Source organism: Maniola hyperantus, chromosome 11 (genome assembly GCF_902806685.2).
Source record: "Maniola hyperantus chromosome 11, iAphHyp1.2, whole genome shotgun sequence".
Classification (NCBI taxonomy): domain Eukaryota; kingdom Metazoa; phylum Arthropoda; class Insecta; order Lepidoptera; family Nymphalidae; genus Maniola; species Maniola hyperantus.
The window spans coordinates 241,958-255,430 of record NC_048546.1 but is presented as its reverse complement, the minus strand read 5'-3'; the positions used below and the strand labels follow the sequence as shown (position 1 = coordinate 255,430).

The 13,473-nt window shown below is 46.4% G+C and overlaps 1 protein-coding gene across 9 annotated transcripts in view; it reads left to right on the top strand.

The window, feature by feature from the left end:
• Tomosyn (syntaxin-binding protein tomosyn) overlaps positions 1-13,473 on the top strand; it is a 276,177-nt gene that overhangs the window by 249,347 nt on the left and 13,357 nt on the right. For 2 of the 9 annotated variants that reach the window (XM_069501902.1, XM_069501900.1), the window contains exons 9-17: positions 498-661; positions 1,795-1,925; positions 2,054-2,133; positions 3,283-3,446; positions 5,655-5,774; positions 6,280-6,434; positions 6,516-6,699; positions 7,800-8,502; positions 9,355-9,445. In XM_069501902.1, coding sequence (XP_069358003.1) covers positions 498-661; positions 1,795-1,925; positions 2,054-2,133; positions 3,283-3,446; positions 5,655-5,774; positions 6,280-6,434; positions 6,516-6,699; positions 7,800-8,502; positions 9,355-9,445 — 1,792 coding nt within the window. Of the gene's footprint in view, positions 1-497; positions 662-1,794; positions 1,926-2,053; positions 2,134-3,282; positions 3,447-5,654; positions 5,775-6,279; positions 6,435-6,515; positions 6,700-7,799; positions 8,504-9,048; positions 9,110-9,354; positions 9,446-9,869; positions 9,955-12,169; positions 12,242-13,473 lie in introns of all 9 variants that reach the window. The other 7 variants (XM_069501905.1, XM_069501901.1, XM_034973375.2 and 4 more) reach the window with 7 other exon arrangements.

The following is a 13,473-nucleotide window of genomic DNA, read 5'->3' as shown; positions in this document are numbered from 1 at the left end:
TCGACTTTCAAATACTATCAACGTTGGCGAGACGTAGAATCTTATACTAAGCGTAGTGATCAGCTCACAGTACAGCTAAGTTTGGAAACTTGTAGGTTTTACAGAGATCCTAATTTCATGTATCAAACTCTTTTACTTTACCCATACTTCATTTTTAACTGAATGATTAAAACGAGAAGTATGTTATATTCCATATCCATCGCTGCGTTTCCCGGTACGATGTCGCCATTCCAGCACCTTGGCACCCCAATGTCTATCGGTTTTTCAATTAAGTGCCCATTGCCACTTCAGCTTCGTCACCCACTGAGCTATGTTAAATACTCTGGTTCTCCTACGAATCTCTTCATTTCTGATTTGATCACGTAGAGAAACTCCACGCATAGCTCTCTCTATACCGCCCGCTGGGTTCCCTGAGCTTTCTTATGGGACATTCCATGTCCTTAAGGCCTAAGCGAGTCTACCATGGCAGCGACTATATATGCTGGTTCACGTTCCAGACTACCAGGAGCCGTACGCCATCGTGGTGCTGCTGCAGAACGACCTGGTGGTGATCGACCTGCAGTCGGCCGGCTACCCGTGCTTCGAGAACCCCTACCCCATGGACATCCACGAGTCGGCCGTCACGTGCTGCTGCTACTTCGCCGACTGTCCCTCGGATCTGGTGAGATTCACAACACTCCTTGTTTGATTGGAAAGTATGAATAACAGAACAAAACGGCAATTTCGTTCGTTGTAACAGTGCACAAAAAACCTTGAAAATAATCGGCAAAAGCTAGGTATATGGGAAACATTTTGGAGGGTTTCCGGTATCATCATCATCATCATCATCATCATGAACAACTCATCACTATCTACAGAGTCTCATCTCAAAATGAGGAGGATTTGCCACGCTGGCTCAGAACAGATTGGCAGACATCACACCTTTAGAACATTATGGGAACTCTTAGGCATGCAGGTTTCCTCACAACTGTTTCCCTTCACCGTTAAAGTAAGCGATAGTAATTGCTTAAAACGCACATCAGTTTCGGAATGCTGATTGCGAAAATGACCAATTTGAAACCTAAGATGACTGACGTACCTATTATTTAAACAAGTCTTTTTCGACCTACGCTTCTGACGTCTCCGTCATCATTACGAAAATGATGTCTATTATCGACTCTTCTTCTCGAGTCGACGGTCACCTCAGATACGGGCAGCCCAAAAAGCCCCAACCGCGATAACTCGGTCGGTAGCGTTGGGTAGCTCCTCGTTCGTGCAGGGCGCCGGGCACGCCGCACGCAGGGCACCCAGTCATGTGTGCAATGCTCTGTCTCGGAGGACCGCAGCTGCGCTCCGTATCATGTCCAGAGATTTTTTTTTTTTTTTTTTATTTATAACAAGCGTAGGTACACCAAATATTTACATTATTATTTGCTCGCCAAACTGGTGAGCCAGTTTGTTGGCGAGCTGGCGCTCCTTAAAAATAACTATAATCTACGTATTAAATTGTACTTATATATGTAAACTTATATTCTAACTTATAAACTTATACTCAGATTAAGGATTGATCGCTGCAGCGAAATGAACGCTTTAGAGATCAATCCTCAATCTGAGGTAACAAACAAAATAAACTAAAATAAAAAACAAATAATGATAATAAATTGATAATAAATTAAACAGTAAGGGGGTCCCTAAGGAAGGAAGATGAAGCCCCACCTCGCTAAGTTTGCCCTAGACTTCCCACCCCTGCTCTGAGGTGGTTATTATCGAATACAAAATATGTTTTATTTATCGTGATGTCAATGTGCACTTCAGATCCCGGCGTTCTACTCGGTGGGGCGCCAGGCCAACAAGAAGGCGGCGGGCTTCAGCGAGAAGCTGTGGCCCATCAACGGCGGCGAGTGGGCGCCCGCCTCTTGCTCCTACAGCGAGATTATACTCACCGGGTATACCTTTTCCTAGTGTTAGGCTAGTCTCAATTATTTAGCAAGGATTGTAGTAGTAGAAAGTAGTGTAGTAGTAAGTCAAGGGCTATCTTGTATCTGAATAAAAAAAGACAATTCTCCTGTTTCAGGCACGCGGACGGTAGTGTGAAGTTTTGGGACGCGAGTGCGGGCACATTACAAATTTTGTACAAATTAAAATGTTCTAAGGGTACGTATAATCTTTTTTATAATATAATTTTGTTACAACGTAAAAATTTACTACTTATTCATCAAATATTTTTCATTTCTCGATGTCATCGATAGATACAAAGTCAGTCTCGATGTCGCTCTGCCGAATGTGTTTCTGCACAATGATATGAAACTATAAACTTGCTCATTATGGGGTTATTATAAAATCAATGTGCTAAAAAATTACTAGAGGCGCTGCTTATTCTCATCGGCAAGCTAGTTTGCCTACCTGAGGTGTGTCCAAGGCCAAACAAAATGATTTTGTTTCTAAAAACATACTCATGAATTCGGCCTGTCATTTGACAACGAATACCTTGGAGGAATAATTACCAACGAACTTCGAATGAATATTATTTTATTGTACACTACTTACGTATAACAGTACAGATAATAAAAATACAAATATCACAACAAAGTATCCAATTCGGCGATATTATCGCAGCCTGGGATTTTCTTCCAAACAACCTGCAAACTGCCGCATTCAAGCTAATGGAATGACTGAAAAAATATCTGTGGAACCAACTCCCTTCGGCGGTGTTCCCTTTAGATTACAACATGAGGTTATTCAAGGGGGCGGACCAACAAATTCCTAAAAGGCCGGCAACGCATCGGCAGTTCCTCTGGTACCGCCGATAAATGTTTATGGGCGGCGGTAATCACTTAACATCAACCCGCCTGCTCGTTTGCTTGCTATCTCTATTTAAAAAAAATGGGTATGAGTGATAAAGGTCGATGTAAATTACTTTCTGCCGCGTACTGTACGTAGGGACTAGGGCTGCAGACCTTGATGAACCACCGTACCGTCTTGCGGTACGGTGCACGGTGGTACGGTACAAGGAAAGGTAGTGTAGGAGGAACCTGGCTATTGTTATTTTTTTAAACAATGGTGTAAAAGAACATATAATAATTGATCTGTTGTTGCAGGCTATTGTTATTAAAAAACAATGGTGTAAAAGAACATAAACTGATCTATTTTTATGTATAAAACGACCACGACCCGTGCAATTGGGTTGAAATATCGACAAATGAAAACAAAAATTAATCGTGGTATGTACCCGTTATATAGGTACATTAAAATATGTCGTTAAACCACGAAATAAGCTTAAAATCATAAAGTGATCTGTTGCAGTATTCGAGCGACGCGGAGGCAGCTGTAGTTACGAGGAGGACGCGCCGCTCGCCATCCAGCAGGCGGCGCTGTGCGCGGAGTCGCGGCGCCTGTGCGTGGCGCTGCCGCACGGCCATGTCATACTCTTCAAATTTAGGAAAACAGAAGTTCAAGCAGAGACGCATGTGAGTATCACTTCTTTGTCTCAGCTTCAGATTGAAGGAATAACTGACTGATCTATCAACGCACAGATCTATCAAGGCATTCCGAACCAGTGGTAGATGCATCCGACTATTCGTAAGTGCTTGTAAAAGTTTATACGAATAAAAAAGATTTTTATTTTATTTTTTATTTTTTATTTTTACAGCTCAAACTACGGGACGGATCGGATAGCTTTATAACATAGACATCCGCTAAGGATTTTTTGAAAATTCAACCCCTGAGGAGCTAAAATAGGGGTTTGAAATTTGTGTAGTCCTGACGGACGAAATCGCGGGCATAATTATACCCGTGTAAGGGGTGGTAGCAGTGAAACTCGAGGGTTGACTTCAAAATCTGTATTCTCCACTTATTCAGTATTACACAATACACGTAGGTAACAAAATAAACTTGGTGAATAATGACCTAATCTGGAGGCGGCAGAACGGACTGCTGGCGCTATCGCGTTCGTGGCCTCGACTGGGTGTCGGAGTGGGCTGCAGGTAGCTACCGCACTCCTTAACCCTACCAGTCTTAGAGGACTGCGTGGCTATCGCTCCAAGACCGGCCGCTAGGCTAAGAATCGGATCCTAAGCTGGAGGTGGAAGAACGGACTGCGTGGCTATCGCGTTCGTAACCTCAACTGGTTGTCAGAGTGGGCTGCAGGTAGCTACCGCACTCCTTAACCATACCGGTCTTAGAGGACTGCGTGGCTATCGCTCTAAGACCGGCCGCTAAGCTCGGAATGATCTTCGGACTGGCGGGCGCGCTCTTTTATACTCGCGGATCCCCGCTTCTTGCGTAGGCGGCTACTCGATGACGTGTTTGTAGAACAGTGCAGTTAGTAGTGTGCGAGTGGGAAAGCATTCGGCGGGCGCGCGGACGGTGGTTTGTTACAGTCTCCCCCTCTGGTGCTCGTTAACGTCCCGTAAGAGTACCAGGAACATCTTGAGTCTTCCTTGGACGTCCTCGTCGTCGAATGCGTACAACTGGCGTAGGCGTTTCTTCATCTCGTCTGTCGTAACTAACTATTGCTGATGTGTGATATCTCCCAATAGGTTTTCCAGGGTCAGGCGTAATCGCAACTTCATACGGGTTGTCTTGTCAAAGTGCGAATTTGGCTGACGTAAGTAGTCTGCTTGCATATTTGGAAGGATGATCATTTGCACCCTCCCCCTGCATTAAAGCTGCTCCTACAGCATATTTGCATCCATATTCAAGTGACTTTCTTCTTTGTGGTGTTTTCGTTGGGCCCCACGTTGGCGCCAGTGACTTTCCCTCAATTGAGGTGGATGAGCGGACTGCGTGGCTATCGCGTTCATCACCTCAACGGGTTGTCAGAGTGGGCTGCAGGTGGCTACCGCACTCTTTAACCGGACTGGTCTTGGAGGACTGCTAGGCTATCGCTCCATTGCCAGCCGTTAGGCTGAAAGTCGGATTCTAACCTGGAGGTGGAAGAACGGACTGCGTGGCTATCGCGTTCGTAACCTCAACTGGTTGTCAGAGTGGGCTGCAGGTAGCTACCGCACTCCTTAACCATACCGGTCTTAGAGGACTGCGTGGCTATCGCTCTAAGACCGGCCGCTAAGCTCGGAATGATCTTCGGACTGGCGGGCGCGCTCTTTTATACTCGCGGATCCCCGCTTCTTGCGTAGGCGGCTACTCGATGACGTGTTTGTAGAACAGTGCAGTTAGTAGTGTGCGAGTGGGAAAGCATTCGGCGGGCGCGCGGACGGTGGTTTGTTACACCCGTATTATAAATACGAAAGTGTGTGTTTATTTGTTGCTTTGTCCTTCAATCATGCTTTAACGGCGCAACGGATTGGCATGATTTTTTGCATTGATATAGTTGAAGATCTGGAGACTAATTTATCCCAGAAAATCAAAGAGTTCCTATGAGATTAGAAACCCAAATCCACGCGCAACAAGTCATGCAGATTTCCTCACGATGTTTTTCTTCACCGTTAAAGCAAGTGATATTTAATTGCTTAAAACGCACGTAACTCCGGAAAGGTGTGCCCTGGATCGAACCCCGGACATCCCAACTAGGAGGCCGAGGTTTTTTTTATCATCATCATCAGCCTGTGGACATCCATTGTTCACTGTTGGACATAGGCCTTCCCATGGACAACGAACTTATTCACCACAAAGGGTTTCTAAAGGTCAAATAAAGAGTAATGTACACAATGTTCCAGGTAGTCGAAGTTCCTGTAATAGCAGAGGCGGTGGAAGAGGAAACGTCTCCCGAAGTGGAGAACACACGCTCTGCTTCGTTCAGCAGAGCGGCCGACAGCGTCGAGGGGGAGAATCGGAGAGTAAGGCCCTTTTTACATTATTTAGTTAAATTGAGATTCAAGATGTAATGGTACTTTAATGGGGGTTTATGGGGGTGTCCAACAGAGTCACACCCAATCGTGTAACAGTTTGACTCGTTGGGAATCCATCGAAATTTTTGTCTCATCGAGTCACATCCACTTCCATTGGATAAATAGGTTCTCGATGGGGGAAAAATCGATGAATTCCCACTTTCCAAGGAGTCGCACTGGGACACGATTGGGTGATGATGATAAGGGACAAAGACATTTCGTTTTTCACCGCAGATATAAACATCTCGCGTCGTGATAAAAATTGCAATTCAAAGCACATCAATATGATAGCAACTGCAACTGTTCTAAATTCCCAACGTCTAATGGTTTTCTTTTCACTACGATGGACGAGGTATTTGAATAAAGGATATCGCAATCGAATTGAAAGAAAGAAAAATAACTGTCAAACAATACGAATAAACTTCACTTAAAGCTGTTCGTCGACGATTTGCAGTCAGGCATGTGGGCGGGCAGCGCGCTGCGCGTGCGCGGCGGCGTGGGCACGGGCGGCGTGCGGCGCGCGCCCGGCTTCCAGGCGGCGCTCGTGGCGCTGCAGCACGGCCCGCCGCACCCTGTCACCGCGCTCACCTTCAACTCCTCGTACGGCCTGTGAGTACACCTCTCCATCTCGAACATGTGTGAATATAAGTATGTATATACCTAATGTGACGTATGGTGGGCTGGTGTCAGAATGGCGTGGGGAGGCGAGCGCGGCGTGGTGGTGGTGGACGTGTGGCGCCGCTGCGTGGTGGCGGCGCTGCCCGCGGCCGCGCTCTACCTGCCGCACCCCGACCAGCCGCAGCCGCTCCAGCCGCTCCAGCCGCACCAGCCGCACCAGCCGCGCTACGAGGGACGCTCGCCCGACCTCGACCAGGTAACATCACCGGTCATAGGTCCAGCTAGCTGCGGCATTCTCGACAGACACTACCTGAGTGACGTCTTCTGTGGCACTCTCCACTCGGTCCGGTACACATGCTGTGTTCTGATGAGCGATTCTATATGTCGATAGCTCGAACGGAGCTTTCCTTACTTCGGTGTAACAGCAGCGACGCGACGCGCGGCAAGCCACGGCGCGCCTCAGTGGCGTTACCACGGTTTGGAGTTTTGGACAGTAGGTATGTCAGAATACAAAAAGCTGAGTACAAGTAATCTAAAACACTCCATTCCGCTCCGAAAATTGCAATCGTCGTGAATAAAAATTAATCAATCATTTAATAAACAATTTCTGACGGAAAAATATGTTTCTCGAACTAACTTACCCGAAACTTTTATATTTTAAGGTACTTAATAATGAAATTGTAGAGTACACAAACTGTACCATGTTAATTGTAGTTGAACAATAAATTAAAATACATAAATAGCGATATAGGTATAAGGTTTGAACTGTAGCGTCGCCTAGACGATTCTGTTCGGTCACAGCAAGTCAACAGGTAACGGTTTTGAAGGCAATCTTTTCACATTATATATTATTTGCGGTTTTGTTTGTTTACAGTTTAAGTTGCTAAAACCAGGGAGAGCTCGGCGCCGCCATGTCTCCCTGGTCGAATCCTGATATTATTTTTTCTTTTGGTTTGATCTGATTTCACAGTTCGTAGCGCTAGCGGCGACCCCGGCTTGACCCCGTAGTGACATCTGGCATGGCATTTAGACATTCTTACACTCGGCCTGTCTTGACTCTTCTTCTACCCCTACCGACTTAGCTGAGAGCGACAGCAGCTCGACGATACCACTTCCGTAGTCCCCGTATTCAAAATTTTGATTGGCTTAAATCTCCAAACCCTAATTCAAGTTAAGTAGCGCGTCTGCCCTTGTGTAACAGCTCTTTCGACAAACATACACAGTACAACATGGTTCCATTTCGAAAGGGTCGTTACTAGGGGGTACAGTGACGTCGCTGAAGTGCGACACCACCTTACAGTCCCCAACAGTAAGCGCGCTGTGCTCCCAACAATGATGTATTCCCTGTCCTCGAAGTTGGAGGAGTCTCCGGCCAGCCCCGAGCCCGACGACGCCTTGCCCGACCCCAAGCTCGACTCGCGCCGCAAGTCCACCCCCTGGAAGACCTTCAACCTCAAACGACAGCTCTCCAAAGTCGACCTCAAGTTAAAAGCCGCCTTCGCCCCCGTGGAAAGCGAGGAAAGCGTCGAAAAGGGCAACTCACAATTCTACTGTGAAACGGGACCGCCCGAAACGGTGGCGCCCGAATCTAACGCCGATTCGCCCGAGAGCGAAGAGGTTATCGAAAAAATTGTAGAAGAAGACAACAGCCAACTGTCGTCGCCCTTGCGGGTCTGCTCGGACGTCTTCGAGAGAATGCATAGAGAGCTGCAGGAGAAGCGCTCGTCGGACGTGTACGACCGGATGCACAAGGAGCTTCAGGAGCGGTGGCAGGAGAAGGAGCAGAGCGAGGCGTCGCCCGAGATCTCGCCCTCTGACCTCGGCGACGAGGAGAAGGCGACGCGGCCCGACAACCTGCCGCTGTTCGACGAGGACGGCAAGCCGCTGCGGCCGCCGCGCACCAAGACGAAGAGGAAAGAGGACGCGTCGAGGGAGCAGAGACTCCTGTCGGTGCCCAACATAAAGTACACGAAGCAGGAGGCGGTGAAGGACCTGCGGCGCAAGGCGGGCCCGCCCGCGCCCGCGCCCACCTTCGCCGGCAACCTCATGCGGCGCTTCAGTAAGTATCAGCAGCGCCGCCGCACCTCACGCGTCACGCGTCACGCGTCACGCGTCACGCGGGTACCTCGTAGCACTAGCCCTCATGTGCCATAGCGTAGTTCCGTTGCTCTGGGATTGGTTTGGAATGGTAATGGTTTGGCGAGTTTTATATCGTTTACTAATGTTGTAGATACAGTTTTATATAATAGAGGTTTCACTCGTAGGTGGTGAGTAGTTAGAATTTTTTAACAGTTGAAAATATTTTAACTATCTCCTGATTGATATTTAACTCGCATTTATAAAAGGTGTGACCGTAGAGTTTATGATAATATTATTATAAAGAGTGTAAAGTCGATTAATCATGCTTTTCGCTTTTTGTGATATTTGGCTTCTTATTTATTTTTAAATATAATATTATGTACCTAAATAGAGCATATAAATCGGTGCATATCGTATTATATTATGTATGAGATCACGTGTGTAGAGGTACACTGCAGTACTACCCCGACCTCAGTCCCCACATGCGCCAACAGAATAGGTAATGGATGTATTTTTCTTTCCCAAGGAAAAGGACTACTCCGACGACGAATCGAACTGCCTTAAATTACTATTCGGTGATCTATTCGGTAATTTTACACACGAATGAGTTATTATTTCTGCATCGATAGATGGCGTTCAGATCTCTGTGTTGTCGATGTCCGTTTGAGATGATGTTAACGTAACGAGCTGCAGTAGTCGGGCTCTAGTGTGCACCTCCCCGCTTGTAGCTTCATCAGCTCATTGACGCCGCCGCGGCCGGAGAACTAACGCGACGTCCGATACTAACCGCAAACATACGTGGCGACCTGTCTGACCAGTCTCATTTCCCCAGGAGAGTTTGTAGCGAGACTTTGCACCAGAAGCGAACGTAACGTTGAAGAAGAGCCGACAGAGCGAGTCGTACAAGTGCCCACCAGGATAGGTATGCAAGTTCCGACACCGGCACACGACACACACGCGTCACTAACCGCCTCGTCCGCGTCTCTGTCCCCACCGGTAGACATCAGACGTCACACACACTCTGTCACTCACCTTATTGTATGTATTGTAATCGGGTGGCGGTATATTCATTTTGTGGTCCTACTTTCTATTTATTTACTGTATTCCCTTTGTGTGCAGCTTTATGTGGTTATATTCATTTATTTATCGTAGGGCGTAGAATATATATTTTACAATGACGTTCGACAAACGGAATCGGCATAGCTAAAGTGGACCTCAGCGACCGCCATGTGACGATGTTACAGATGTCGTAGGGGCTCTCGCCGGCTCCAGAGCGCGATCTGGGCGGGCGGCGAGGGCGGCGAGTGAGGCGAGTGAGGTCAGTGAGGGGAGTGGGGTGTGTTGTAGATGGAGGGGCCGGGCGCGGCGGCGGCGGGCGGCGGCTGCGCGGGCGGCGGCTGCGGCCGCGCCGTGCGGCGCTCGCGCTCGCAAGGTACCCGCAAACTGCACAAGTGCCTCTCCACCGCGTCCGACGTGTACGCCGCGCCGTCCGCCCCGCATTCTCTGCTCACGACGCGACAGTATTGCAGTTTTGGTAGTACAGTCACCTTTATACGACCTTGGACTTTCCGATCTGAAGCAGTCGCAATTTCTCCTTTCGTTATGATTTCGTTTCTTTGAGTCCGCCGCCCGGCCGACTGACGCGACCGTCCGGCGATAATCTGGCACGTGACTTCTCGCTAGTCCGTTACCGAGCGAAGGTATGTATGCAATGGCATCCATGTGGCGGACTGCATGCCTGCATGTTGATGCCTCACCGAAACGATCTCGCTAGTGCGCTCTAAACATGAATATAAACGCATAGCTCGACATACCACTTTTCCACAAATGATGCACTAAAAATGTTCTGTGGGCAGTTTGAATGTTTTTATTTCGTAACAAATCAAGAAGTTCTCCATTCTCATCAGAATAACTCGGACCGAATGTCTGTGACATGTCACACTCGTGTTATGCATCAGTCACGCCAGACGGAGCTGTCACGTCACTCGGGCGGGCAGTCGGCCTTACATTTTGTTTTGTTCGATGGCGAGTCGCTCGAGCTGCGTATGTCGGGCCGCATTGCGCCGTGTGTGTGCGAGCTATGGCTGAGAGAATGACGTGTGAGCTGCCGAAGACGATGCTTTGAGATACGCTCGTCCTGAGCTAATGTAACCCGCTTCACAGTATAGTCGATGTGCATAAGCGTTGGTGCCACAGTAGAGCGTGCCGCTGGTGCTGTCGAGCGACGTCGCCCAAAGTCTTCACTCTTCGTTTTTCTTTTCCTAACTTTTATTTCCCTGAGTTTGTTCAACCTTTTCTTACACTACCTACATCTTCACTTCCATAACTTGTACCTACTATAAAACTTTGTACATTTTATCCAAAATTGAAGATTCGAACGTATGAAACAAAATTCAAATACTTACATTTATTACTCGCTCTGAAATCTTCAATTTCAGGATCAATATGAAATGTTATTTTAACCCTTGAAATTGTATTAAAATTTTACTGTGAATTGGCAAACAAATCATTATACCCACATCACCGAATATCGAAGCTCTATTCCAAATTACTTAAATATCCATTTTATTTTGTGTTTGCGATAATCATGCATTCGAGAAGGGCGTATCCAGATATTTATTTGTTTTATTTCCAATTTCAGATCGGAATCATTTACTAGGTAACCATCGCCTTCGTTTGTGACTATGATTTCTTGTTGTTCATCTCGAGTAGTGTTGTCATCCTGTGTCGTCCCCATCGCCAATCTTAGAATGAGATCTTCGACTACCGCGTGTGTCTGTGTCTGTCTCGCGAGCCAAATACTTGTTTTGCCAGCGACAGTAAGATCAGTGGACTCGCCGTCTGCACTCGCAACCGTACTCGCTTCACTTCATAACTTTTCTGATCTAACTTTATCCCACCTTATAATTCTAATAACAAATCTTTAAATTCAGTGTTGTTTTGAAGTGAAGCAAGGTGACAGTAGTCGACTGTAGACGGTGAAGTAGGCGACGTAGACGTTGCGACGAGTGTGGATCATGCTTGTAATACATTGTGGTTTATTTGTCGATACAGAACCACCTATTCCGCAGACTCTCGCATCCATGGAGTACTTACAAATAGTGCAACCCAATGGTATCCCGGCGACATTCGCATCGTATATCTTAGTATCTCTTAGTTCTGTTTGTTCGGTGCTTGTCCGGGCCGGTCCCGAATGGCACGCAGTAGCTGATTGTTTCCTTAGCGTCGACATTGTGGCTGTGACTTGCGACGTTCTCCTCCCACACTGCACCTCAGCGCACTTTACCAACGACTTCCGGCATGACTTACACGTAACGAAAGGTGACTTACTACTAAAACCTATCTCTTTACACTTTCTACTCTCACTTGCTCGGTACACGATGGACTCGGTCCGTCTCGTATACGGAACACTGTACCACTTTAACTTCTTTTTGCGTTCTCAATATTGTAATCGAGAGTTTCGATTTATTCACGAGCGGTCACGTTATCTGTTTCTTTGCCTTTGTCCGCAACATGTTTTCTATTTTAATATTTTAATGCAAATTAAATTTTAATTTCGAGTGGCCGACCACCACTCGCTAGTCATATTATATTACTTCTACTGTTCTAACCGATGTTGAGTACATGACATTATCTTTTCTTTCTAGCTCGACCACAAAGCAAAAAGTTTATATGGCTCGTTTTTGGCTGCCTCTATATTCGGCTGTCCTTGTGTCTATGTATGCTTTCAGTAATTCTTATTAAGATCCGCTAGACGCATGCGCGCTACGAGATGTACACATCGCTCCTTGTGCTGTATTGTATATAGATGTTATATTTGTATTGCATTGAACTTGTTTGTCCGTCCACATGAACGCTTCATATTAGTGATATGGATGAAACCAAAATGTACGTAACAAATCAGGTAATACCCCTAGTAGTGGATAGAGACCAGTCGTAGCACCGACTAGATACTAGACCATTAGAACTAGCTTCTGCCTGCTCGCTCCCATTACTCAAACCTTAACAGTTAACGCATATCTAAAGCAGCTCTTGAAACCTTAGCCCTTGTCCGCTTCATTCGTTGCTTCCATTCCGGCTATCGGTGTCTGTATTCTAAAGTGTAAATGAGTCATTAACAACTTTGTATGTAACCTGTAAAGCCATCATCTCCATCCTCCATACAAGCTCGTCGCCTCGAAGACCCTGTGTCCCAAACTACCTAATGTGATACTAATGAAATGTACCGTTGTTGTGCAATAAGCTGAGATTGGACGGGCATGCAACAGACAGTTTGGCATGATTCCTTTTCCATCGTGATCTGTATTTACCGGCACACGTGTATGCTGCAGCTGGGGGAATGGTTTCAGCTAATTTCACAACCGCACATGTACTCAGCTAGTTCTAGCGTGCAACTTTGTAGTAACCTTGCGGTTACGACGCGACGCGGCGGTCGTAACGGTTGTGAAATCCTTTCGGTAAAAACTACAGCACTTGATTTACCAAACTATTCTATAATGATAAAATCTATTCAAATCCGAACCGGTGCACGATGGTAGACATGATACAAATAAACTTTTATGGTCTTTATAAAATAAATGAATTGGTTTGAACTTAAGGGTCCGTTAATGTCGGATTTATAATGTGCTTTACATTCAGAAATCAAACAACCATCGAAATAATTCGATGCAAACAACCGTTTTGACCTCCAGCTAAGGGTCTTTTAGCACAGTCAAGTGTGCTATGGGACTCTTACACGGAGGCTACACATTCAGTTTTACTTTAGTTCAGATTCAGATGTTAATTTAAGAATTACCAGAGTACATTAGATTTTTTAAATGTTTTCACCAAACTGGTACAGAATGCAGAGAATCCGATGTTACGAGTGATCAGTGATATGGTCAATCGGTCATCAGTTTCATGTTATTTGGACTGAACCACACTGAATATGTACCCTCCGTCATCAGCTGAG